This window comes from Atractosteus spatula, chromosome 3, assembly GCF_055471065.1.
Source record: "Atractosteus spatula isolate fAtrSpa1 chromosome 3, fAtrSpa1.hap1, whole genome shotgun sequence".
Taxonomy (NCBI): Eukaryota; Metazoa; Chordata; class Actinopteri; order Semionotiformes; family Lepisosteidae; genus Atractosteus; species Atractosteus spatula.
Genome location: NC_142708.1, coordinates 71,310,610 through 71,337,555, shown reverse-complemented (window position 1 = coordinate 71,337,555; position 26,946 = coordinate 71,310,610). Strand labels below are relative to the sequence as shown.

Sequence of the window (26,946 nt, the reverse complement as noted above, 5' to 3'; positions counted from 1 at the left end):
TGCCATCACCAAAATACTGCAGACAGACCGCCGTCGGACTGCCATCACACTGCCACACGGTGCCAAAATACTGCAGACAGACCGCTGTCAGACTGCCATCACCAAAATACTGCAGACAGACCGCTGTCAGACTGCCATCACACCGCCACACGGTGCCAAAATACTGCAGACAGACCGCTGTCAGACTGCCATCACCAAAATACTGCAGACAGACCGCCGTCAGACTGCCATCACACTGCCACACAGTGTCAAAATACTGCAGACAGGCCGCTGTCAGACTGCCATCACCAAAATACTGCAGACAGACCGCCGTCAGACTGCCATCACACCGCAACACGGTGCCAAAATACTGCAGACGGACCGCTGTCAGACTGCCATCGCCAAAATACTGCAGACGGACCGCTCTCAGACTGCCATCGCCAAAATACTGCAGACGGACCGCTCTCAGACTGCCATCACACCGCCACACGGTGCCAAGATACTGCAGACACACTACCCAAATACTGCAAACAAACCACCACAATACTGCCAACACGCTGCCAAATACTGAAGACATGCTGTCCGAACACAACCAACATGCCACAGAGATACTACCGCTAAGCTGCCAACACACTCCAGCACTCTACAAACTCGCAGCAGTTCACAGATAACGCACCTCTGACGTGCTTCCAGCGCACTCGACACACTGCCAGCTCTCTGCCGGCTGCCCGGGCCGGCCCGGGCGCGACACTGCCGTGACCCGTGTGCGCCGCTGTCTTGCCAGGTGTGGAAGTACCCCAAGGTGTGGGAGGGCTTCGTGAAGTGCTGCCAGCGCACCAAGCCCCAGTCCTTCAGCGTGCTGCTGCAGCTGCCCCCCCCGCAGCTGACCAGCGTGTTCGACCGCTGCCCCGAGCTCCGGGAGCCCCTTCTGGCCCACGTGCACTCCTTCACCCCGCACCAGGTACGGCCCCTCGCCCCCGTCCTGCAGTCCCCTCAGCTCCCCATGCCAAGCCCTGTCCTCTCTATTACAATAATAATAAACTTTATTTTATATACGCCTTTAAAGGTGGCTTCTCAAAGCGCTTTACAGAATGACAACAATAAATAAGAAGACTACACAAGATAAAACACAATTACAATACATAGAGGAGACTGTGGATGGTGGTACTAGGAAGAGCAGAAGGGTGAAGAATGGAACCAGTCCAGTAAAGGCTCTTCTGAAGAAGAGGGTTTTGAGTCTGGATTTGAAGGAGTTTAGAGAAGGTGACTCTCTGAGTCCTTGGGGAGAGAGTTCCAGAGCTTGGGGGCATAACAGGAGAAGGCCCTGTCACCCATAGAGTGTAGACGGGCTTGGGGGACAGTAAGGAGACCAGAGTTAGAAGAGCTCTCTCTCTCTCTCTCTCTCTGCTCGTGCAGCAAGCACACATCCCCTCCTCCATCATGGCGGTCCTGGAGGCCAGCGCCAAGCAGGAGCAGGAGCCGGGAGAGCCGTCCGAGAGAGACGCGGTGAGTGGGCTCCGTGCCGGGGGGGTGGGGGGAGCTCCGGGGAGAGTGGGGTGGGCTCCGTGCCGGGGGGGTGGGGGGAGCTCCGGGGACAGTGGGGTGGGCTCTGTGCCGGGGGGGTGGTGGGAGCTCCGGGGACAGTGGGGTGGGCTCCGTGCCGAGGGGGTGGGGGGAGCTCCGGGGACAGTGGGGTGGGCAGAGGAGCCGAGGGGGTGGGGGGAGCTTTGGGGACAGTGGGGTGGGCAGAGGAGCCGAGGGGGTGGGGGGAGCTCTGGGGACAGTGGGGTTAGCAGAGGAGCCGAGGGGGTGTGGGGGGAGCTCTGGGGACAGTGGGGTGGGCAGAGGAGCTGAGGGGGTGGGGGGAGCTCCGGGGACAGTGGGGTGGGCTCCGTGCCGAGGGGGTGGGGGGAGCTCTGGGGACAGTGGGGTGGGCGGAGGAGCCGAGGGGGTGGGGGGAGCTCTGGGGACAGTGGGGTGGGCGGAGGAGCCGAGGGGGTGGGGGGAGAGAGCGCCCCGCCCCCTTAACCCGCAGCTAAGCGCCCCCAGTGCCAACCCCTCACCCCTGGGTGTGAAACCTCACCCCTCGCCCGACCTCGGGGTCGAAGTCTCGGGGGCCTTGAGGACACTGACCTCGGCTCTCGTTCTGCCCCAGGCGGCGCCGCGCGGCGCTGGGCTGGCGGACGGGGCGGCGGCGGTGCCGGCGGTGGTGCGGCCGCCACAGAACCCCGCCCTGGCTGAGGAGGAGGAGCCCATGGAGCTGCGGGAAGCAGGGGAGGAAGAGCTTGCCCCCCCCGGCCCGGACACGCCTCCAGCCCCAACCATCAAGGTACAACTTACACAGCTGCAGTGTGTGTGTGTGTGTTTTAACCCCTCCTCTCTGCTGTGTGTGTGTGTTAACCCCTCCTCCTCTCTGCTGTGTGTGTGTGTTAACCCCTCCTCCTCTCTCTGCAGTGTGTGTGTGTGTGTTAACCCCTCCTCTCTCTGCTGTGTGTGTTAACCCCTCCTCTCTCTGCTGTGTGTGTTAACCCCTCCTCTCTCGCTCTGCTGTGTGTGTGTGTGTTAACCCCTCCTCTCTCGCTCTGCTGTGTGTGTGTGTGTGTGTGTGTTAACCCCTCCTATCTCGCTCTGCTGTGTGTGTGTGTGTGTGTGTGTTAACCCCTCCTCTCTCACTGTGCAGTGTGTGTGTGTGTGTTAACCCCTCCTCTCTCACTGTGCAGTGTGTGTGTGTTAACCCCTCCTCTCTCTGCAGTGTGTTAACCCCTCCTCTTGCTCTGCAGTGTGTTAACCCCTCCTCTTGCTGTGCAGTGTGCAGTGTGCAGTGTGCAGTGTGCAGTGTGCAGTGTGCAGTGTTCGTTAACCCCTCCTCTTTCTCACACACACTCTGACTCCCTCCTCCCTGTCTCCCAGGATGACCCCCTGACCCCAGAGGAGAGCTTGACCCCAGTGAGCGCCGAGAAGGCGGAGGAGACCATGGAGGTGTCCGTGACGGAGACTCCACCCCAGGGCGAGCAACCCCAGGAGCCCATGGAGAAGGGTGGCGATGGGGCGCCGGGGGACGAGGCAGGAGAGGCCGTCTGACGCGCTGCAGGGGCGGGAGGACAGAACGTAGTATCTCGACTCGTGCGGGGCTCCGGGACCGAGGGACGGGAGGCGGGCCGGAGCGTGGTTCGGGGGCAGGAGACTGGAGGTCCCTACAGACGAGCTCATTTCATGAGGAGGAATCAAAGTTGTTTCTCGGGGCATACTTTATTTTTAATAAAGTATTAGTCAAGTTTATTTAGAGAATTCTTTTCTGAGTTTATAGTAGCCAAAGGGCAGTTAGGATGCCTAGGTAAGTGCTATTCGTGTCTGGAGTGTTTCTAAGTGTAACCCACACACCGGCATTGTACACTATCCTGTACATTGTCAAACACTGTACACGCACAGTGACATGACCTGAACACTGCTCTCACACGCACACATGGTGTGACATGACCTGAACACTGCTCTCACACGCACACACACAGAGTGACATGACCCGAACACTGCTCTCACACAAACACACACACACACGGAGTGACGTGACCTGAACACTGCTCTCACTCTCACACACACACGTTGTGACATGACCTGAACACTGCTCACACACACGGTGTGACGTGACCTGAACACTGCTCACACACTGGAACACTGTGCACAGGAACACTCCAGTACACACGAGTACTCTTTGCTCCTGTCTTGCCCTCCTGAGCCCGACCCCAGGTCCCGTTCTGAGTGGGAGCCAGTCCTGCAGCCAAACCCGGATCAGAGCAGCTCAAGGCCAGAGTCAGCCTGCCTCCCGCCGGGAAATCCAACTGTGAAAAGCCATTTCCGTCTTAGTTCAATGATACGCAGAAATGTTTGTTTTTTTTCCTGTTAAAAGTGAAATCGATGACTTGCCTGGTTTATTATTCTTACTTTGTTTGGTCGACCTATCTTTTAACACGGAGTATTAAATTGGAGTTTGAAAAGGAAGTTTGTCCCCTGTGCTTTGCTAGATGTGAGCCTCCAGCAGGCCCTTTGGGCTGCCTGCCAAAACCCTGCCACCGTGAAAACGAGAGCCTCGACACACCACCTAGCACAAAGCAGAGCAGACACAAACACAGCCGCATGTGCCGACATCCCTCCCGCCACTCGGGTTCGCGCAGTGCCCGCTCGTTAAAGCACAGGTCCCAGACTCGGATCCCGGATCCCGGAGGGGCCTCATGATTCCTGTGGTTGTGAAGTCTGAGCTCTTTACACCCCTCCCCTCCATCCATTTCCTCACACCCTGTCCTGGCCGGGCTAGCGGGAGCCGGAGCCTGTCCCAGCAAGCCCCAGGCGCAGGGCAGGGCACGTCCTGGATGTTTCTCATGAGACTGCGTTCATGTTGGATGTATCCTCCTGCACCTGCCCGTATAGTAGAACTCCCGTCTGGGACAAAGGAGAAAAAAAAGAAAAATGACACGTATAGCTCTTTCCTGGACACTCCACTCAAAGCGCTTTACAGGACATGGGGATCCCCTCCACCCCCACCAGTGTGTACCCCCACCTGGATGATGCACCAGTCCTCTCCCCACACACCAGCTCTCAGTGGGAGGAGAACAGAGTGATGAAGCCAGTTCAGAGATGGGGATTATTAGGAGGCCATGACTGGTAAAGTCCAGGGGGAAATTTGGCCAGGACGCCGGAGTTACACCCCTACTCTTTTCGAGAAACACCCTGGGATTTTTAATGACCTCAGAGTCAGGACCTCGGTTTTATGCCTGATCCTAAAGACAATGCCTTTTTACAGTATAGTGTCCGCATCACTAGACTGGGGCATTAGGACCCACTCAGACCGCAGGGTGAGCGCCCCCTACTGGTCCCACTAACACCTCTTCCAGCAGCAACCTCAGCTTTCCCAGGAGTCTCCCATCCAGGTGCTGACCAGGCTCACACCCGCTGAGCTCCAGGGTGATAGAGCTGCCATCAGAAAAAGGGGTTGCTTGCGAAGGGACAGCTCTGGGGTCTCCAGTCACCCCTAACCCGTGTGTCTTTGCGGTGGGAGGCAGCTGCAGGGCGCGGTGGGCTTCCCGCTCACAAGCTGGGCCTCCTGGGCTCGCTTGTGAAACGCAATTAAAGGGGACCTCTGCCAAACGAAGGAGCTGGAATCGACGTTTTCCTTAATGTTTTACAGCGGTTAAGGGCTCAATTATACAACCGCACTCCGTGTGCGTGGGGGGGGTCTCCTGTGCTGGGATAGGGAACCCCCTTCTTGCAGGATAGGAGGAGGCAGGAATGAGTATTTTTTATTGAGTTTATTGTACGTGTTCCTTCCATTGGACAGGCGTGACGCGAGGTGTGCTCCGACAGCCCGCACTGAGACTGCAAAGCCGGTCATGAGCTCCGCCCTTTGAAAATTTTCATTACCATTAACGCATGTTTGTATACAACCAGATACTGAAGGATTCCAAACACCTTAGAATATCCAAGGATCAGAGCGGAAGCGAGAATAAAAGCAGGAATATTATAAACACACAGTGCATAAACACGAATTGCTTTGCTTGCCGTAATAACCTGAATTCGACACTGGGCAGGACTTCTGTTCTGCTGTTTTATTACAATTAAAATCATTCGCGAGACCTTGATTTCCCAAGTTTGTTTCTGATTTTATTTGTTTTAGTTCAATTACATGTATCGAATCACTGGGAGGTGAGAAGTGGGAGTGAACTCTCATTTTAAGTCCCTACAGTCTTTAGTCGCGTTGTTTAAAAAGGATGACATCATCGTTCACGTCGATATGTGACGTAGTACGCAAGGCAACTGTTTATCCTAACAACGGATCCTCGTGTTGAGACGGTTTCCAGGGGCAACAGCACACAGCGACCCAGGAACCAGAGAGCGGTTGGACGTTTTGGGTTTAAAAACCGCAGGAGCCGCGATGATTAATTAATTATTAAATGTTATTAACGATATACAGAAGGACGCAGAGACACGGCGCACGTAGCTGAAGCCAAGTGCAGCGCTGTTAAAATGTAAAACTCTTCAAAAGTGTGTTTCGCAAATTCTGGCTGCAAAGGACGATCCCCACGAACTCGTGTCTTCCCGTGGACTGACGGATTGATTGAAATATCTCGACTTCAATTGTGTTCTTTTTTTATTATCTGGGGAATTCCGACTTTTCCATTCACCGCACATGATGGAGCCAGCGGAGGAAGCGCTCAGTCACCAGAGAGAGCTGGCAGTGCGCAGCGCCAAAGCCTACCTGCTGAAGAGCAGCACCGAGAGCGGCCTGAACCTGTGAGTACTGCCCTGATTACAATATCACCGCTGATCAGAGTAATAACACCACTGAGAAACAGCAGAGACACCTGCTCCTGTGAGTACAGCCCTGATTACAATATCACTGCTGATCAGAGTAATAACACCACTGAGAAACAGCAGAGACACCTGCTCCTGTGAGTACTGCCCTGATTACAATATCACCGCTGATCAGAGTAATAACACCACTGAGAAACAGCAGAGACACCTGCTCCTGTGAGTACTGCCCTGATTACAATATCACCGCTGATCAGAGTAATAACACCACTGAGAAACAGCAGAGACACCTGCTCCTGTGAGTACAGCCCTGGTTACAATATCACTGTTGATCAGAGTAATAACACCACTGAGAAACAGCACAGACACCTGCTCCTGTGAGTACAGCCCTGATTACAATATCACTGCTGATCAGAGTAATAACACCACTGAGAAACAGCACAGAGACACCTGCTCCTGTGAGTACAGCCCTGATTACAATATCACTGCTGATCAGAGTAATAACACCACTGAGAAACAGCACAGAGACACCTGCTCCTGTGAGTACAGCCCTGATTACAATATCACTGCTGATCAGAGTAATAACACCACTGAGAAACAGCACAGAGACACCTGCTCCTGTGAGTACTGCCCTGATTATAATATCACTGCTGATCAGAGTAATAACACCACTGAGAAACAGCACAGAGACACCTGCTCCTGTGAGTACAGCCCTGATTACAATATCACTGCTGATCAGAGTAATAACACCACTGAGAAACAGCAGAGACACCTGCTCCTGTGAGTACAGCCCTGATTACAATATCACTGCTGATCAGAGTAATAACACCACTGAGAAACAGCACAGAGACACCTGCTCCTGTGAGTACTGCCCTGATTATAATATCACTGCTGATCAGAGTAATAACACCACTGAGAAACATCACAGAGACACCTGCTCCTGTGAGTACTGCCCTGGTTACAACATCACCGCTAATCAGAGTAATAACACCACTGAGAAACAGCAGAGACACCTGCTCCTGTGAGTACTGCCCTGGTTACAATATCACTGCTGATCAGAGTAATAACACCACTGAGAAACAGCAGAGACACCTGCTCCTGTGAGTACAGCTCTGATTACAATATCACTGCTGATCAGAGTAATAACACCACTGAGAAACAGCACAGACACCTGCTCCTGTGAGTACAGCCCTGATTACAATATCACTGCTGATCAGAGTAATAACACCACTGAGAAACAGCACAGAGACACCTGCTCCTGTGAGTACTGCCCTGATTATAATATCACTGCTGATCAGAGTAATAACACCACTGAGAAACAGCAGAGACACCTGCTCCTGTGAGTACTGCCCTGGTTACAATATCACCGCTGATCAGAGTAATAACACCACTGAGAAACAGCAGAGACACCTGCTCCTGTGAGTACTGCCCTGGTTACAATGTCACCGCTGATCAGAGTAATAACACCACTGAGAAACAGCAGAGACACCTGCTCCTGTGAGTACAGCCCTGATTATAATATCACTGCTGATCAGAGTAATAACACCACTGAGAAACAGCAGAGACACCTGCTCCTGTGAGTACAGCCCTGATTACAATATCACTGCTTATCAGAGTAATAACACCACTGAGAAGCAGCACAGAGACACCTGCTCCTGTGAGTACTGCCCTGGTTACAATATCACTGCTGATCAGAGTAATAACACCACTGAGAAACAGCACAGAGACACCTGCTCCTGTGAGTACAGCTCTGATTACAATATCACTGCTGATCAGAGTAATAACACCACTGAGAAACAGCAGAGACACCTGCTCCTGTGAGTACAGCTCTGATTACAATAACACCACTGATCAGAGTAATAACACCACTGAGAAACAGCACAGAGACACCTGCTCCTGTGAGTACAGCCCTGATTACAATAACACCACTGATCATAAATAGCTTATTTATTTTATTGTTACACTATGTCCCACTGATGAACCCTTTCTTAAAAAAATATTTATTTCTAGAAGATCTTGTCTTTCTATAGACAACGAGCACATTTCTGTATTAGTTATTTCCATAAGGGCTGATAAGGGTGTAATAGCTCCTGACTAATTCCCCCAGAATCAGAGGCAGTCCGGTCTGAGCGATCAGGCTGAAGAGTCTCTCTCTCTCCCTCCTGCCACCTTCCCTCTCGCCTGACGCGGTGTCCTCCCCCTCTCTGCCCAGCTATGACCACCTGGCACGGGTGCTGTCCAGGGTGCTGTCGGAGCGGCCCGAGAACGCGGCGGATGTGTTCCAGGAGCTGAGCGGCGAGGCCAAGCGGGCGGCGCTGCGCGAGCGGCAGGGCAGCCTGCGCGACGACCTGCCCCCCCCCACCGAGCTGCAGCTGGCCCAGGAGCAGAGGGCGCTCTTCCAGCGCGGGGGGGGGGACGAGCCTGAGCACGAAGAGGAGCTGGTGAGTGGCGCGGGGAGGGGGCGGGACTGGGCTCCACACCTGGGAACTCCCGCACCAGTCCCAGGCCCCTGAGCAACCCAGTGAGCTCCTCCCCTCTGTGGCCCTCCTGAACGTGTCCACAAGCACACAGGACAGGAGGCGAAAACGAAAAAGCAGGCTACTTCAGTCAAGCATCATGCCTGATTGACATTGAATATTGCTCCTTAAGGACTGTGAGCAACACAGCACCATAATGTCATGTCATTTGCCAAACCGCTTTATGCCATACATTGTCACGGCAAGCAACGAGCGCAAGGCAGGGCACACCCTGGAAGGGGCGCCAGTCCATCGCAGGGCCAGTGCAAGCCAATCATACATGGGGACCGTGGGGAGGCCACAGTAAAGGCCGAGGGGGGAAATTTGGCCTGGACACCGGGATAACTCCCTACTCTTATGGAAAAATGCCCTGGGATCTTTAATGACCACTGAGAGTCAGGACCTCGGTTTAAAATCTCATCCGAAAGACAGCGCCCACTACAGCATAGTGTCCCTGCCACTATACTGGGGCGTTAGGACCCACACAGACCGCAGGGTGGGCGCCCTCCACACAACACCATAACAGTCATGTGAAATAAAAAGCTCATATATTTTAAGTATCTTGATTGTTTCATTAAATTGTTTCATTTTAATTAGAAATATGAAATTAGTGGTTATGAAATCAGGTTATGATTAACTCCTTGTTACATACATGTATTAACACATCACCAGCTTGCATTGACTCTCCCTCTCTGTTCCCCCCTTCCTCACCCTCTACATCCTCTCCCTCCCTGCCCAGGTGGAGACGCCCCTGCCCAACGTGGGCGAGCTGGCCTTCTTCCTGGAGCAGGCGGGCGTGGGCCTGGGCCGCGAGGAGATGCAGCGGGTCTTCCTGGCCCTGAAGCAGCTGGTGGACACCCAGCCCCTGCAGCGCTGCCGCTTCTGGGGGCGCATCCTGGGCACCGAGGGCAGCTACCTGGTCGCCGAGGGGGAGTACCGCGAGGGCGAGGAGGAGGAGGAGGAGGAGGGGGCGGAGGAGGGAGAGGAGGAGCAGAGGGAGGGAGAGGGCAGAGAGGAGGAAGATGACGCCGAGGGCCAGGAGGAGGTGAGTCAGGTGCCTTCTGGGAGAGCGACGTGTCTCTCGGGGGTCCTGTTTCAGGACGGTGGGGGCTGTGGAGAGCCTGGGGCTCAGAGCTCTAGGGCTGCTGCAGCACCGGTCCTGGAGGACCCCTCTCTCAGTGTTCCCTCCAGCTGGGCTCTCCCTGCTCCCTGTCCTGGAACAGGCTGCACCCCCAGACCTTTCTGACCTGCTTCTGTGCTCAGCCTTAGCTTTCAGAAACACTGTTACTAGCGCTTTGTCAGAAGGAAATATAGCAAACCAGATTTGGCCACATCTCTTCCTAACTTTCTCATTAAGAGATCGCTGTCCCATTTCTGTCAAGACTGGTGACTGGTTTATGAGAAACATACATGGGTGCAAATGACAGTGTTATCGGGCACCCCCACACCCTGTGTGCTGCAGACATTCTACACAGCTGAATGAGGGGAGCTGGGGATCCTGATGCTGTCTAGAGTTACTAAGCATCCAACCTCTTGTGTGTCTTAATCCACTAGAAACCAATTATTCCATGTGATAAGAGCTCAGCTGGAGTGAAAAACAGACGCCACACAGTCCTGCAGGACCAGAGGACCAGATCTGACAAATACTGGACTTGGTGCTGGCATGGAGCTCAGGACAAACTCCAGCGTGGCCCTTGCGTTAACCAGGACGCTGGGCTATCCTTGCCTTGCACTAGTAATTCCTGGGGCTTACCAAGCTCCTGACAGCCTGCAGTGCTGTCCGAGAGAGACATGGCTCTCCTTCCGCCTTTAGAGTTTGGACTGTCTGTAATGTGCAGCACCCCTCCCCAATTCTGTCTGCTCACGTAGTTCTGACAATAGAATCATAACGAGCAAATTAGACACAAGCTTCTGTGACAGCATATTTTAATGCTTCTGACACTATTAATACCACAGGTTTTATTATTCTGTTTTCCAATGTGATTATTTCCAACCCCAGATCGACCCGCTCCCCAAGTCCACCTACAAGCCGCCCCCTGTGGTCCCGAAGGAGGAGAACCGGACTGGCGCCAACAAGTTCTCCTACTTCGTGTGCAGTGAGCCGGGCCGGCTCTGGGTCCGGCTGCCGCCCGTCACGCCCGCCCAGATCACAGCCGCCCGACGGATCCGCAAGTTCTTCACCGGGCGCCTGGACGCGCCTGTCATCAGCTACCCGCCTTTCCCTGGCAACGAGGCCAACTACCTGCGTGCCCAGATCGCCCGCATCTCGGCGGGCACGCAGGTCAGCCCACTTGGCTTCTACCAGTTCGGGGAGGAGGAAGGCGAGGAGGAAGAGGAGGCGGCCAGGGATAGTTTTGAGGAGAACCCAGACTTTGAGGGCATCCCTGTGCCTGAACTGGCCTCGTCACTGTCCACCTGGGTACACCATACTCAGCACATCCTGCCCCAGGTACCACACTGACACACTGTCCACTGGGTACACCATACTCAGCACATCCTGCCCCAGGTACCACACTGACACACTGTCCACTGGGTACACCATACCCAGCACATCCTGCCCCAGGTACCACACTGACACACTGTCCACTGGGTACCCCATACCCAGCACATCCTGCCCCAGGTACCACACTGACACACTGTCCACTGGGTACCCCATACCCAGCACATCCTGCCCCAGGTACCACACTGACACACTGTCAACTGGGTACCCCATACTCAGCACATCCTGCCCCAGGTACCACACTGACACACTGTCCACTGGGTACACCATACTCAGCACATCCTGCCCCAGGTACCACACTGACACACTGTCCACTGGGTACACCATACCCAGCACATCCTGCCCCAGGTACCACACTGACACACTGTCCACTGGGTACCCCATACCCAGCACATCCTGCCCCAGGTACCACACTGACACACTGTCCACTGGGTACCCCATACCCAGCACATCCTGCCCCAGGTACCACACTGACACACTGTCAACTGGGTACCCCATACTCAGCACATCCTGCCCCAGGTACCACACTGACACACTGTCCACTGGGTACCCCATACCCAGCACATCCTGCCCCAGGTACCACACTGACACACTGTCAACTGGGTACACCATACCCAGCACATCCTGCCCCAGGTACCACACTGACACACTGTCCACTGGGTACACCATACCCAGCACATCCTGCCCCAGGTACCACACTGACACGCTGTCTACTGGGTACACCATACTCAGCACATCCTGCCCCAGGTACCACACTGACACACTGTCCACTGGGTACACCATACCCAGCACATCCTGCCCCAGGTACCACACTGACACACTGTCCACCTGGGTACACCATACTCAGCACATCCTGCCCCAGGTACCACACTGACACACTGTCCACCTGGGTACACCATACCCAGCACATCCTGCCCCAGGTACCACACTGACACGCTGTCCACTGGGTACCCCATACCCAGCACATCCTGCCCCAGGTACCACACTGACACGCTGTCCACTGGGTACCCCATACCCAGCACATCCTGCCCCAGGTACCACACTGACACACTGTCCACTGGGTACCCCATACCCAGCACATCCTGCCCCAGGTACCACACTGACACACTGTCCACTGGGTACCCCATACCCAGCACATCCTGCCCCAGGTACCACACTGACACACTGTCCACTGGGTACACCATACCCAGCACATCCTGCCCCAGGTACCACACTGACACGCTGTCTACTGGGTACACCATACTCAGCACATCGTGCCCCAGGTACCACACTGACACGCTGTCTACTGGGTACACCATACCCAGCACATCCTGCCCCAGGTACCACACTGACACGCTGTCCACTGGGTACCCCATACCCAGCACATCCTGCCCCAGGTACCACACTGACACACTGTCAACTGGGTACACCATACCCAGCACATCCTGCCCCAGGTACCACACTGACACACTGTCCACTGGGTACACCATACCCAGCACATCCTGCCCCAGGTACCACACTGACACGCTGTCCACTGGGTACACCATACCCAGCACATCCTGCCCCAGGTACCACACTGACACGCTGTCCACTGGGTACACCATACCCAGCACATCCTGCCCCAGGTACCACACTGACACACTGTCCACTGGGTACACCATACCCAGCACATCCTGCCCCAGGTACCACACTGACACGCTGTCTACTGGGTACACCATACTCAGCACATCCTGCCCCAGGTACCACACTGACACGTTGTCCACTGAGTACACCATACCCAGCACATCCTGCCCCAGGTACCACACTGACACGCTGTCCACTGGGTACCCCATACCCAGCACATCCTGCCCCAGGTACCACACTGACACGCTGTCCACTGGGTACACCATACCCAGCACATCCTGCCCCAGGTACCACACTGACACGCTGTCTACTGGGTACACCATACTCAGCACATCCTGCCCCAGGTACCACACTGACACGCTGTCCACTGGGTACACCATACCCAGCACATCCTGCCCCAGGTACCACACTGACACGCTGTCCACTGGGTACACCATACTCAGCACATCCTGCCCCAGGTACCACACTGACACACTGTCCACCTGGGTACACCATACCCAGCACATCCTGCCCCAGGTACCACACTGACACACTGTCCACTGGGTACCCCATACCCAGCACATCCTGCCCCAGGTACCACACTGACACACTGTCCACTGGGTACCCCATACCCAGCACATCCTGCCCCAGGTACCACACTGACACACTGTCCACTGGGTACCCCATACCCAGCACATCCTGCCCCAGGTACCACACTGACACACTGTCAACTGGGTACACCATACCCAGCACATCCTGCCCCAGGTACCACACTGACACACTGTCCACTGGGTACACCATACCCAGCACATCCTGCCCCAGGTACCACACTGACACGCTGTCCACTGGGTACACCATACCCAGCACATCCTGCCCCAGGTACCACACTGACACGCTGTCCACTGGGTACACCATACCCAGCACATCCTGCCCCAGGTACCACACTGACACACTGTCCACTGGGTACACCATACCCAGCACATCCTGCCCCAGGTACCACACTGACACACTGTCCACTGGGTACACCATACCCAGCACATCCTGCCCCAGGTACCACACTGACACACTGTCCACTGTTCAGACTGACACACGTTCACTGGGTACACACACTCACAACCTCTCTCTCTCAGGGGCGCTGTGTGTGGGTGAACTTGGCCCAGAAGCGAGAGGAGGATTTCGAGGAGGAAGGGGAGGAAGAGGAGAAGGAGGAAGAGCCAGACGAGCCAGAGCCAGAGGTGGGGCCTCCTCTGCTCACCCCATTATCCGAGGACGCAGGTCAGTTGACCCCCAGCTTCACATGGACAGTCTCTGCTCAGACACCTGTTGATACCTACTGAAGCTAAGCAGGTGTGAACTTGGTCAGGACCTGGATGAGAGACCTCCTGGGAAACACCAAGGTTGCTGCTGGAAGAGGTGTTAGTGGGGCCAGCAGGGGGTGCTCACCCTGCGGTCCATGTGGGTCCTAATGCCCCAGTATAGTGACAGGGACACTGTACTGTAAACAGGCTCCGTCCTTCGGATGAGATGTAAAACTGAGGTCCTGACTCTTTGAGGTCATTAAAAATCCCAGGGTGTTTCTCAAAACGAGTAGGGGTGTAACCCCGGCGTCCTGGCCAAATTTCCCCCTGGACTTTACCAGTCATGGCCTCCTAATAATCCCCATCTCTGAACTGGCTTCATCACTCTGCTCTCCTCCCACTGAGAGCTGGTGTGTGGGGAGTGTACTGGTGCACTATGGCTGCTGTCGCATCATCCAGGTGGGGCTGCACACTGGTGGGGGTGGAGGGGATCCCTATTACCTGTAAAGCACTTTGAGTGGAGTGTCCAGAAAAGTGTTATATAAGTGTGTGGAATTAATTATTATTACATGTGCTCTGAGCCCTCAGTGTTTCTGTGTGTTTCAGAGATCAGTAACACCCCTCCCTGGAGCTCCAAGGTCTCCTCCTCTCTGATCTCCCAATACGCCATCGCTGTGCTGCGCTCCAACCTCTGGCCAGGAGCGTGTGCCTTCGCCACCGGGAAGTAAGCAAGGAGAGGGGGAGAGAGAGAGGGAGCAGGGGAGAGAGAGGGAGTGAGGGGGAGAGAGAGAGGGAGCGAGGGGGAGAGAGAGAGGGGGGGAGCGAGGGGGAGAGAGAGAGGGGGGGAGCAGGGGAGAGAGAGAGAGGGGGAGCAGGAGAGAAAGAGAGGGGGGGAGCAGGAGAGAAAGAGAGGGGGGAGCAGGAGAGAGAGAGAGGAGAGAAAGAGAGGGGGGAGCAGGAGAGAAAGAGAGGGGGGAGCAGGAGAGAGAGAGAGGAGAGAGAGGGGGGAGCAGGAGAGAAAGAGAGGGGGGAGCAGGAGAGAAAGAGAGGGGGGAGCAGGAGAGAGAGAGAGAGGAGAGAGAGGGGGGAGCAGGAGAGAGAGAGAGGGGGGAGCAGGAGAGAGAGAGAGGAGAGAGAGGGGGGAGCAGGAGAGAAAGAGAGGGGGGAGCAGGAGAGAGAGAGAGGAGAGAGAGAGGGGGGGAGCAGGGGAGAGAGGGGGGGAGCAGGAGAGAAAGAGAGGGGGGAGCAGGAGAGAGAGAGGGGAGAGAGAGGGGGGAGCAGGAGAGAAAGAGAGGGGGGAGCAGGAGAGAGAGAGAGAGGAGAGAGAGGGGGGAGCAGGAGAGAGAGAGAGGGGGGAGCAGGAGAGAGAGAGAGAGGAGAGAGAGGGGGGAGCAGGAGAGAAAGAGAGGGGGGAGCAGGAGAGAGAGAGAGAGAGAGGAGAGAGAGGGGGGAGCAGGAGAGAAAGAGAGGGGGGAGCAGGAGAGAGAGAGAGGAGAGAGAGGGGGGAGCAGGAGAGAGAGAGAGGAGAGAGAGAGGGGGGGAGCAGGGGAGAGAGGGGGGGAGCAGGAGAGAAAGAGAGGGGGGAGCAGGAGAGAGAGAGGGGAGAGAGAGGGGGGAGCAGGAGAGAAAGAGAGGGGGGAGCAGGAGAGAGAGAGAGAGGAGAGAGAGGGGGGAGCAGGAGAGAAAGAGAGGGGGGAGCAGGAGAGAGAGAGGAGAGAGAGAGGGGGGGAGCAGGGGAGAGAGGGGGGGAGCAGGAGAGAGAGAGGGGGGGAGCAGGAGAGAGAGAGGGGGGGAGCAGGAGAGAAAGAGAGGGGGCAGCAGGAGAGAGAGAGGAGAGAGAGAGGGGGGTAGCAGGAGAGAAAGAGAGGGGGCAGCAGGAGAGAGGAGAGAGAGAGGGGAAGAGAGGAGGAGCGAGAGGGTTTGGGGAAATGCAGAGGAACAGAAGGGAAGTGGGAGAGAGAGGATTGAGTGGGAATGGTAGGGAGAGGGAAAGAGAGGAAAGCAGGGAGAAGAGAGAGAATGAGAGGAGAAGGGAGGGAAGAATGGGGTGAGACTGACAAGGAGATGGAAACTCAGAGGAACCAGAAGGGAACGACAGTAAAGTGGCTACAAGGATGGCTCATTCTCACTCGCTCTCTGTGCAGGAAGTTCGAGAACATCTACATCGGCTGGGGCCTGAAGTTCGTGGGCGACGGCTACACCCCCCCTGTGCCTGCCGCCCCCCAGCGGGAGTACCCCAGCGGCCCAGAGGTGACGGAGGCCGCGGACCCCAGCCTGGAGGAAGAGCAGGCCCTGAAGGCAGCCCTGGAGGAGCAGAGGGCTGCCCAGGAGGAGACCGAGGAGATGGAGGGAGAGGAGGAGGAGGAGGAGGATGACTGAGGGAGGGAGAGAGGAAGAGGAAAGGACGGACAGAGAGAGCAGAGGAAAGCGGACTGAAGGAGAGAGGCAGGGAGAGAGCAGAGAAAGACCAGGAGAGAGGACTGAGGCAGTAGGAGAGGAGAGAAGAGAAACACAGAGAGAGACACATTAACCACATCTCTCACCTGCTTGTATTTCAGCCATTTCTGACATTTTTGCATATTAAGAAAATCCTGCACCTCTCGTATTAAATTATTAAAAACTAGATGCCAAAAAAAAGAGAACTGATTTTATCACTTAGATCACACAGCCAAAATAATGACAATAACACCAAACGAGAGGAATGTCAATTCCTTTTAAGACTTGTATATACTGTATAATGTCATCTGAGCTTGTAAATGCATGTTTACTGCAGATGGTGTAGTGCACCATACAGATACAGATACAGACGCATATGTAAGACCTTGCCCCAGAGTGGGCAGATATTCAAGTCAATGTAGCTCCTGCACAAACATCCCAAGACGCAGCACGCACAAACGCAAGTGTCTAGTTGATGTGCATGTAACTGCACATCTCTGCCACCAGATGGCAAGAGAGTGTAGCAAATGATCTTCTGTTGCTCAGAACCTGTTCAATTCTTTCAAAACATATTTCATTGCCTTTGTCTACCGCTGTTCTTTGTAAAGTTTTTCCAAGCACTTCACATACAGGAAGTGCAGCCTAAATTCGTCCACCACTCCTTGGTGTCACAGGACAGCTGTTCCACACCAGTAGCCCCACGTGGACAAGTGAGAAACTACTTAACCACTTGAATGAAGGGGAAACTTCACGCAGGACAGGCTGTACCAGCCCAGAGTGGTATTGAGCCAGGGTTAACTTCTCTACTCTAATGAACAGTGCCAGGGGATCTTCAATGATCAAGCAGTCAGCACATAATTTGAACATCACATCTAATGGGCAGAGGCTATCTGTGTGGAGCTTGTATGTTCTCATGGTTTCCTCCCACAGTCCACAAACAGATTGGTAGGTTATTAGGCTAATGGAGTGAGTGTGTGGGTGATCTGTGATGGACTGGTGTCCTGTTCAGGGTTTATCCAGCCATGCCACACTTTCCTGGCAGGATAGACTCCGGCTCTCCCACCTGTCCTGGATAAAGCAGTTGGAAAATGGAAGGCAGGATTAATCTTTTTTTTTCACGTGCATCGAATTTCTTTATGGCTGATGTGTTAAAAAGCATTCTCTCACCCCTGCCAACACTACCACCACGCTCGCTGACGCTCGCTGAGATCAGGTTGGACTGCAGACCCCTGGGGTCTCTTTATCAGTGTTCCAGGGGCAGGGGGCAGTAGCCCTCCCTAAGGCCCCCACTCGGATCTTCATGGTGACTCAGCGCGCGCCCGTCAGCAGCTCTCTCGCCGAGTGTGCTGAGTGGCCAGTCCCCCCCTCGGCTCGTCTGCTGCTTCGCTGAAACCCCATCGTGGCCCCGACGGGAGGAAGTTAACTTGTATCGACGGGGAGTGAGGGGGGCCGGCGGACGTGCCGCTACAGACCCCTGCCCCCCCCCACCTGGCGCCCGTCCCGCTGTCCTGCGCCCACGCGGCCTCACGGTGCGGCTACGCTGCCGCCGAACCCACTGATCACCGCCATCTCTCGCCACCTCTGCGCTTTCCATCGTTTCTCCTCCCTGCCCCCCGTTTCTCCTCCAGTCTCCTCTCCTCTGTCACAGAGCGCCGCGGCCCGGCCTTGCGCGGCCAGCCTGGCAGAGCCGGAGGAGACGGCTGTCTGTGGGGAGCTGGTGATATATGAGGGGAGCTGGCTGCAGCCAGTGGCCAGGCAGAGAGGAAGACGGATGTCAGCACTGCCAGGGGAGAGAGAGTGTGTGTGTGGGGCTGTGTGTGGCAGGAATGAGGGGTGGGGTGTACCCTTATAAAACCTCACTGTTTCTCTCACTCACACACACACACAGCAGCAGGACTCTGCAGCAGCACAGACTCCCCGCTCAGACAGCCAAGCCCGGGGGCCATAAATGTTAGATGCTGGCCTCTAAATATTTAAGGAGTCGCTCGGTGCAGTTACAGCCGAGGAGCCGGGCTGTGTCAGACCGGCGGCTGGGAAGTCAGTCCTCTCTCATGCGATCCTGACGAGCGCGCGGCTCAATTATTCACGGCCTGCGGGACAGCCCCGCCACAGGGGGAACGGGAAGCTCTCGGGACAGCGAGTGCGTGCGTGACCCACGCCAGGGCTGGACGCACACCTGCCTGACAGCGCTGGGGGTGTCTTTATCGCACCCGGGCTTAAACCCTGCGCCCCAGAAAGAGGCAGGGGGATGAAGTCTCAGGCAGACAGTATGAAATAACTGAGGGACATATAGACAGTCTAGTCTAAGTGGGAGGGGATCAAAGCTTTTGAATAAACAACAATTAATCATGATTACCAATCATGGCCTCCTAATAATCCCCATCTCTGAACTGGCTTCACTCTGCTCTCCTCCCACTGAGAGCTGGTGTGTGGGGAGCGTTCTGGTGCACTATGGCTGCAGTCGCATCATCCAGGTGGGGCTGCACACTGGTGGTGATAGTGGGATTCTCCATTACTGTAAAGCGCTTTGAGTCGAGTGTCCAGAAAAGTGCTACATAAGTGTAAGGAATTGTTATTATTAATTATTGAGCTTGATACATGACTCATTAGGATTTGACTGAGCTGCTGGATGAAAGGTTACGATACAAGCCATTCTGCCTTTTTATCGGCAGAGCGTGGGCAAGCATGAAGGACAGGGCGCCTCCTGGCACTCAACTGGCTGGGTCAGTACGCCACAGTACTCGTCAGTACGCTAACAACAGGCTGTCTCTGTGCTTCAGATCTGTCCGATGTTAACCCTTCTGTGCCTTTAGACAGTAGACGACCCTGCTCTGCTACCTTACTGGAGCACTACAGACACTTACTGTACGTACCGGGAAATACAGAAGCCCTGCCACTGGCCAAGTGCTGAACAACACCAAGCATGCTCAAACACATCAGTGCTGTGCGCAGTGTAATCGTGCTCTTTCGGAGCCCAGTGTGCTAGTTTTGTGTGGGTATTTTATTGCGTGAGGGGCTGGGGGCTATATGAAGATCATGGGCAATAACAAATCATAGGGAGATACAATGAAGAAAGCAGAAAATAAAACAATTCACAGGCATGGTCAGCTCTCTCTCTCTTTTCTCCCCCAATTCTCTCATCTAAACCCCCTAAATCTCCTCCTCGGTATCGGCCTCTCTCCAGCTTCATTCCTGCCTCCCCGCCACCTCCCTCCTTCCCGTCTTCCCTGCCTGCCTCTCCTGCACTGCCTCCTCTCCTCCCAGCTCAGCGTGGAATCAATTTACCGGTACATTACTCTCTCGTACCGGGATCTGCGGCTGCTTTTCCTTCCTCACTCTCTCTCTCTCTCCATACAATCAGCTCCCACAGTGCTACAGCTCCAGCCGCTGACCAGCAGCACAAACAGTAGGAAAGGTGAGCCATCATTAGGAATATCAGTTCCCAGGCAGACAGCGCTCGGAACTACTGTCCTGTATGTGTGCGGCCTGGAGCCTTCCTTTGACCACATGACCTCGGGCGCTCATTACCCTCCAGATGTCCCTGTAGGCACTCTAATCTCAGAGTCCATTAGCTAATCGGCACAGCAACTGTGATTAATTATAGAATTACAAACTAAATATGACAGCTTTGTTTGTACAGATCAACCACTTACACAAATCGAATCACTGGGTCCAGTCAGGCCAAATCTGTCTGAATTGATGTAGTATAAATGCCGTATATTCATTTAGGCAAACAAAATTGGTATTTTATATGACTAATCCATAACATTTGACATGTTTGAGTCTGTGGTTTCCAGTCTAGACTGTATCATATCATACTGTACCCCTACAGTCCAGAGATCACTGGTCCAGTCTGTGTCGTATTGTAACCCTACAGTCCAGAGATCACTGGTCCAGTCTGTGTCCTATTGAAACCCTACAGTCCAGAGATCACTGGTCCAGTCTGTGTCCTATTGTAACCCTATAGTCCAGAGATCACTGGTCCAGTCTGTGTCATATTGTAACCCTACAGTCCAGAGATCACTGGTCCAGTCTGTGTCATACTGTAACCCTACTGTCCAGAGATCACTGGTCCAGTCTGGGCTGTGTCGTATTGTGTCCCCATAGCCAGTACAAGGTTTCTAATTACTAAGCATTTGGAAGTTAGAACTCAAGCACCTGTCCTCCCCTGAACTCTGACCAGCGGACGCAAGTAGAAAGTAAGAGGCAGAAGCCAGAGGGCAATCCTTTACATACAGGGCGATGGTCTTCTGGAGAATGCTGCCCAGCCAGGTCGTTAACACTGAGTCTCTGGAACCGGCTGGGTGGGATTGACCAGACAGAGCAGTCAGGGGGGCTGAATGACTTTCTCCCGTTCGCAACCTCTCCTGTCTTCCCATGTCCTTCAGTTCACCTGTCCCACTAGGCTGTCCCGTCAGTCCAGCGGGGAAGCGCGTTGGCCCTGACCGCCGCCCCCTGGTGGCCGGGGGCGCGAAAGGTTCACGTCTGTGGTCTGCTCACGCTTCGAGGAGAGAGCGGGGGAGGGCGGGAGAGAGAGACAGGGACAGAGAGAGAGAGAGCGCTTCTTCGACTCTGCAGGGACCATTAAAGAGGGAGAGACAGAGGAGGGGGGGGGGGGCTGAAGAAAGAGAGCAGGCCGGGGGAGAAAGATGGAGGGATGAGAGAGAGAGAGGAGGGGGAGGGCAGAGGAATGCGTGAGACAGAGAGGGAAAGATTAGAAAGGGGGAGGGGATGCGCAGACACCAGGCTTTATCTCCCTCATTTGTTTCTCTTTCTTGGCGCGTTAGTTTCTCTCTCTCCATCATTAACTGCGGTTTAAGGAAGAGAGGAAATTCAGTAGCAGAGGAGCTGCGGACGGCAGGACTGCAGTGCAGCGCCGTGCTGCACTGGGACAAGAGCGGGCGTCAGGCGGAGCTCCCCCTGCTGGTGGGGACCCTCTCCTCTCTCCCCGCTGGAAAGAGCGGCCCACGACCTTGGCAAGGTCATGACCAGCTCTTCTGCTCTTTCACAGGGTTAGACACACCCGCCGGCCAAAATATTAGGACCCCCCCCTTCGCAGCCATGTCCTCCCAAACCGGACGGACTCTCTCTGTCTCTCTCTAGGGAATAAACCCTAGAATCCCAATCCGACTACCTCTGATGGATCCGATGTTTCAGGTGCTTGTGGGACACGCGCTCCAGTAGGTCGTGCTCACGTCCTGTTCGGGCTGTTCTCGCCGCTGGCAGAGGCCCAACATGCTGGTTGATGGGGGTTCCCAATATTTTGGCCAGCATATTTTTGGTATCCTAATATTTTTCTATAAGATTCTTATTCTGCTCTGTGTGACTAATATCACTCTAGCACTGTTTTTCTCCTTTGCCCTAGTATAAAACTTTATCAGGCCCTAAAGGGTTCTATATTCTGTGGACTGACTGAGCAGAGGAGGAGGCTCTGGTTATGGACGGTGTTGTGGGAAATCCTTCACTGAAGGAGCAGTCTTGCGTGGCTTCAGTTGTTTTACTGAGCTCAATAATGACATCAACGCGCATTGGGTCTGCCCCGCAGGACAGACAACCTGCAAGGGTTTCCCAGCTCTTATATACAGTATGAGCTCAGGAAACAGTTTTGTTTCACAGCTTCATGGGTATTCGTCTTGCCCTTTGATATGTAGCATGAGTTGACCAGTTGGTCCTGTCCTTTGATGCGTAGCTGTAACTGTTGGAGCTGCTTAAGATATGTTAAGACAGCAGACATATGACACAATGTGCTTGAATTAATACTGTAGTGTTGAATACAGATAAATTATATATATATTTTCCATCAATAATATATATATGTTTTATGTTCTACTTCAGACGGCCCCTATCCACTCAGTCTAACAAGCCACCATAAATCGCTCGTCTCTGAAGACTGGGAACTCTTGGCGGTTAGTGATCCATCAAGCAAGCCGTCTTTTCAATGAACAAAGCTCTGCCCTTTGAAGACTTTGTGACATTCAGAATTACACTCCATGTGATCTCCAACCGGCTTCATGAAACGAGCAGCTTCCTTGCAAAGCCTATAGGTTATTATTCACGGTCACCTCTGAACCTGCTGGATCAACTGATCTCAAATAAAAGGGCGAATCAATAAATAAACTAAAATCGAAATCAATTACTAACTCGGAAAAAGGGTGAATCACCATCGATTTCTGAAACAGGCGTGCGGGGGTGACTGTGGCCTACAGCCTGCGAGAGGTTGACACAGGATCACATTATAAAGTTGCCCAAAGGCCCTGACATGGAAACTGAGCGTTACAGCTGTTCGGCCCTAATGATTTAATCTGCTGGCTTTACCTGCCCCGACTGGAGCGACCCGAGTGACTAATCTGGTCTGGGAGGCTACGCGGATCGGGGAGAGGGGTACTGTAGATGAAGTGGAATTTGCCCACTTGAAACAGCGCACCCAGGGGGAAGAGACCATCTGCCGGCGGGTCCGGAACCCTGGACCGTGGCCGTTGGCTGCACAGGCCCAGGCCGGGCGGGTCCAGCTCCCTGCTGCCCAGCTGGTGGCGCTGAGGCCGGGGCTCCACAGGCCCAGCGGACACACAGGGAAGTGGAATGCAGGCTCGGAGCAGAAGCTCTCGGATACCCGGAGAAACAGCATCAGGGGACTCCGGCACCAGGGAGCGCCCCTCCACCTTGCGCCGAGTCTCCCCCAGACCGGGCCGAGGTCCGGTCAGCGGTGTAAAACATTCCCATCGCTGCTTTCGCTGGCGATTGCCTGATTCCCTGGCGATTGCCTGTTTCCCTGGCGATTGCCTGATTCCTTGAGATTGCCTGATTCCTCGCCATTGCCTGATTCCCTCGCAATTGCCTGATTCCTTGAGATTGCCTGATTCCGCGCGATTGCCTGATTCCTCGCCATTGCCTGATTCCCTCGTAATTGCCTGATTCCTTGAGATTGCCTGATTCCTTGAGATTGCATGTTTCCCTGGCGATTGCCTGATTCCTTGAGATTGCCTGATTCCTTGAGATTGCTTGTTTCCCTGGCGATTGCCTTTTCCCTGGCGATTGCTTGTTTCCCTGGCGATTGCCTGATTCCTTGAGATTGCCTGATTCCTCGCGATTGCCTGATTCCCTCGAGATTGCCTGTTTCCCTGGCGATTGCCTGTTTCCCTGGCGATTGCCTGATTCCTTGAGATTGCCTGATTCCTCCCGATTGCCGGATTCCTCGTGATTGCCTGATTCCCTGGCGATTGCCTGATTCCTCACGATTGCGTTCTTCAAGGCCAGAAGCCACTAAGCGGATAGCAAGGCTTGCTTGAGCCCCTTTCTCAGCCCATCCAGCCCCTGCTACAGTCTGAACAGAGGGCAGGAGCGCCCCCTGTGACAGGGAGGAGAGATGGGCAGGGATCGAACCCTGGCTGGGGCAGTCTGGGGCAGCCCGATCGATCTCGCCTGCAGGGCTGGGGGAGGCAGGGGGAAACCGGAGCACGTGGGGACCGCCATATAGGAATACCACCTTTGTAAAGCCAAATGGCCTCAACTAAAACAGCGACACCTGTTTACCTCAGGTCTGCTTTAATCCCCCCGTGAGTAAGGGCAGAATGAGAGTCAATGGGATGTGCATGAAACTAAAGAAAGCTCATGTTTCGATGTCTGTGCATGCACAACCTGTCACAGTCTGTGCGTACGGGTGCAGAGGTGAATTGTGTCTGCCTTCTTGGAAGTGTGTGTTTGTACGTTTTCACACAAGTGTGTGCGTGAGTGAGCATGTGTGTGATGAGTGTGCTCTTGTGAGTGTGTGTTAAGCCAGACTGAGTTCCTAGTTATCAGCTTGTTATTCTCTAATGAGCTTTATGTGGGTGTAGGTAGGACTTGGAGCCTGACAGATCACTCTTGTCTCTGTGTTTTCCCCCTTCTCTCTCATTAATTTTTCCTCAGTCTATTATTCCTCTTTCCTTCTCTCCAGCCTGCCTGTGCTGTCTCCCTCTCTCATTTCATTCCTTATCCCCTCTATTCCAGTCTGCGGAGAGCGCCTGATTTCATTCATGTCACTCTCCGACTCATTCTCCCTCAATCTAGATCTATATTTTGCAGTCTTTGCACTGTTTATACAAGGTTAAAATGTTTCTGTTTACATACAGCCCGTGCCCATATTCACCTGGACCTAAAGTGGTGATATTTGGACTTTTGACCTTGCTCAATGCCCTAAAAGTTACAGAAGCACCTCACTGGAACTCAGCATCACTGAAACCCAGTTTCATTACTGGGCTGCTGTGTCAACTGCATGTGTTAACCCTCTCCCTGCCTGCTTCTCCCTCTGTCCTTCTCTGCCTCTCTCCCTCTCTCTCTCATTCCCTCTCTCCCTCCTCCTCCTCCCTCTCTCTCATTCCCTGTCTTCCTCCTTCCTCTTCCTCACTCTCTCTCATTCCCTCTCTACCTCCTCCTCCCTTTCTCTCATTCCCTCTCTCCCTCCCTCCTCCTCCTCCCTCTCTCTCGTTCCTTCTCTCCCTCCCTCCTCCTCCTCCCTTTCTCTCGTTCCCTCTCTCCCTCCTACTCTTCGCTCTCTCTCGTTTCCTCTCTACCTCCTCCTCCCTTTCTCTCGTTCCCTCTCTCCCTCCCTCCTCCTCCCTCTCTCTCATTCCCTCTCTCCATCTCTCCTCCTCCTCCTCCCTCTCTCTCATTCCCTCTCTCCCTCCCTCCTCCTTCCTCTTCCTCCCTCTCTCTCATTCCCTCTCTCCCTCCCTCCTCCTCCTCCCTCTCTCTCGTTCCCTCTCTCCCTCCCTCCTCCTCCTCCTCCCTTTCTCTCGTTCCCTCTCTCCTTCCTACTCCTCGCTCTCTCTCGTTCCCTCTCTCCCTCCCTCCTCCTCCTCGCTCTCTCTCGTTCCCTCTCTCCCTCCTCCTCCTCCTCCCTCTCCCTCGTTCCCTCTCTCCCTCCTCCTCCTCCTCCCTCTCCCTCCAGGCTCACGCCCCACTGAGAAACGACATGCTTTGTGCGCAGAGAGAATATCGATCCTTCCTTTTGTGATGGAGAGAACGAAACAGCTGTCACACTGACAGAGCAAGACAAATGGAGGAGAGAAGAGGCATTTACAATGCAGACAGCCTGAAAAGTAGAGGGAGAGAGAGAGGGGGAAGAGCAGGGAAAAAGAAAGGAGAGAGGGGAAGGAGTTATAAACAGATTCACAGATATCACTCCTGGGGTATATATACCGTATACACTGCACACCTGGGGTATATATAATGTATACACAGAGCATCTGGGGTATATATACTGTATATAGTACACACCTGGGGTATATATACTGTATACACTGAGCATCTGGGTTTATATACTGCACACACTGCACACCTGAGGTATATATACTGTATATAGTACACACCTGGGGTATATATACTGTATACACTGAGCATCTGGGTTTATATACTGCACACACTGCACACCTGAGGTATATATACTGTATATAGTACACACCTGGGGTATATATACTGTATACACTGAGCATCTGGGGTATATATACTGTATATAGTACACACCTGGGGTATATATATTGCACACACTGAGCATCTGGGGTACATATACTGCACACACTGCACACCTGGGGTATATATACTGAACACACTGAGCATCTGGGGTATGTATACTGCACACCTGGAGTATATACTGTATACTGCACACACTGAGCATCTGGGGTATATATACTGCACACACTGAGTATCTGGGGTATATATATTGCACACACCACACTGCACACCTGGCTATATACTGTATACTATACACACTGCACACCCGAGGTACTGTATAGATTGTTTGCACTGTATACCTGTGGTGTATATTCAGTACTCTAAATACATTATACATCTGGGCAATATATACGGTACGTAGTTTGTGTATGAATATAAATGTGGTGAATGATGGCACACCAGGCACAATGATGCTGTGTTTGTGTCGACTCGATTTAATGGTAGGTGTTGCGTCCCGAATACGGTGTATTTGCCGGGGCTGCTCAGTTCGATGAAGGCGTAATTATTTCTGACAGCTGGGTGTAGGACCCAGCGTTGAAGCCCCGGCTGTGTGCCGCGAGTGTGGAGCACTAGCAGAGCAGAAGAGAGACAGACAGAGATGGACAGGGAGAGGGGCAAAGACAGAGGGAGCAGGGAGGAGAGGTGGAGAAGGAGGGAGTGGAGAGAGGAGAAGGACAGGGAGAGAGGGAGAGAGGGAGAGAGAGAGGGAGGGGTGACAGTGCTGCTTTCTCTCTCCGGCAGTTTGAAAGTCATTTAGCGGCTCAGCCTCAGCAGAGACACCAGTAACAACAGCAGCCGGAGAATCACACTGTGGTGACGGGACCACAGAGCGGTAATTCTGGGCCGC

At 54.1% G+C, this 26,946-nt stretch overlaps 2 protein-coding genes across 2 annotated transcripts in view; both read left to right on the top strand.

Moving 5' to 3' along the window:
* Window positions 1-3,975, top strand: part of sympk (symplekin) — a 30,137-nt gene extending 26,162 nt beyond the window's left edge. Inside the window, exons 24-27 of the mRNA XM_088910986.1 lie at window positions 764-940; window positions 1,396-1,485; window positions 2,135-2,308; window positions 2,890-3,975. Coding sequence (XP_088767112.1) covers window positions 764-940; window positions 1,396-1,485; window positions 2,135-2,308; window positions 2,890-3,060 — 612 coding nt within the window. The 3' untranslated portion in view covers window positions 3,061-3,975. The remainder of the gene's footprint in view (window positions 1-763; window positions 941-1,395; window positions 1,486-2,134; window positions 2,309-2,889) is intronic.
* Window positions 3,976-5,825: 1,850 nt separating this feature from the next.
* rsph4a (radial spoke head component 4A) lies at window positions 5,826-16,811 on the top strand. The gene is made up of 7 exons (XM_088910830.1): window positions 5,826-6,261; window positions 8,492-8,720; window positions 9,535-9,840; window positions 10,795-11,244; window positions 14,007-14,151; window positions 14,781-14,898; window positions 16,319-16,811. Exons 1-7 carry the CDS (start codon window positions 6,158-6,160, stop codon window positions 16,551-16,553), a joined length of 1,587 nt encoding a protein of 528 aa, XP_088766956.1. The 5' UTR covers window positions 5,826-6,157; the 3' UTR covers window positions 16,554-16,811.
* The last annotated feature ends 10,135 nt before the right edge of the window (window positions 16,812-26,946 follow it).

Bases quoted from the DNA above. Each gene is read 5' to 3' on its own strand.
- rsph4a (XM_088910830.1), top strand. From the start codon at position 6,158: ATGATGGAGCCAGCGGAGGAAGCGCTCAGTCACCAGAGAGAGCTGGCA. The intron at 14,152-14,780 runs GTCAGTTGACCC...TGTGTGTTTCAG, and splicing joins CCCATTATCCGAGGACGCAG to AGATCAGTAACACCCCTCCC. The intron at 14,899-16,318 runs GTAAGCAAGGAG...CTCTCTGTGCAG, and splicing joins TGTGCCTTCGCCACCGGGAA to GAAGTTCGAGAACATCTACA.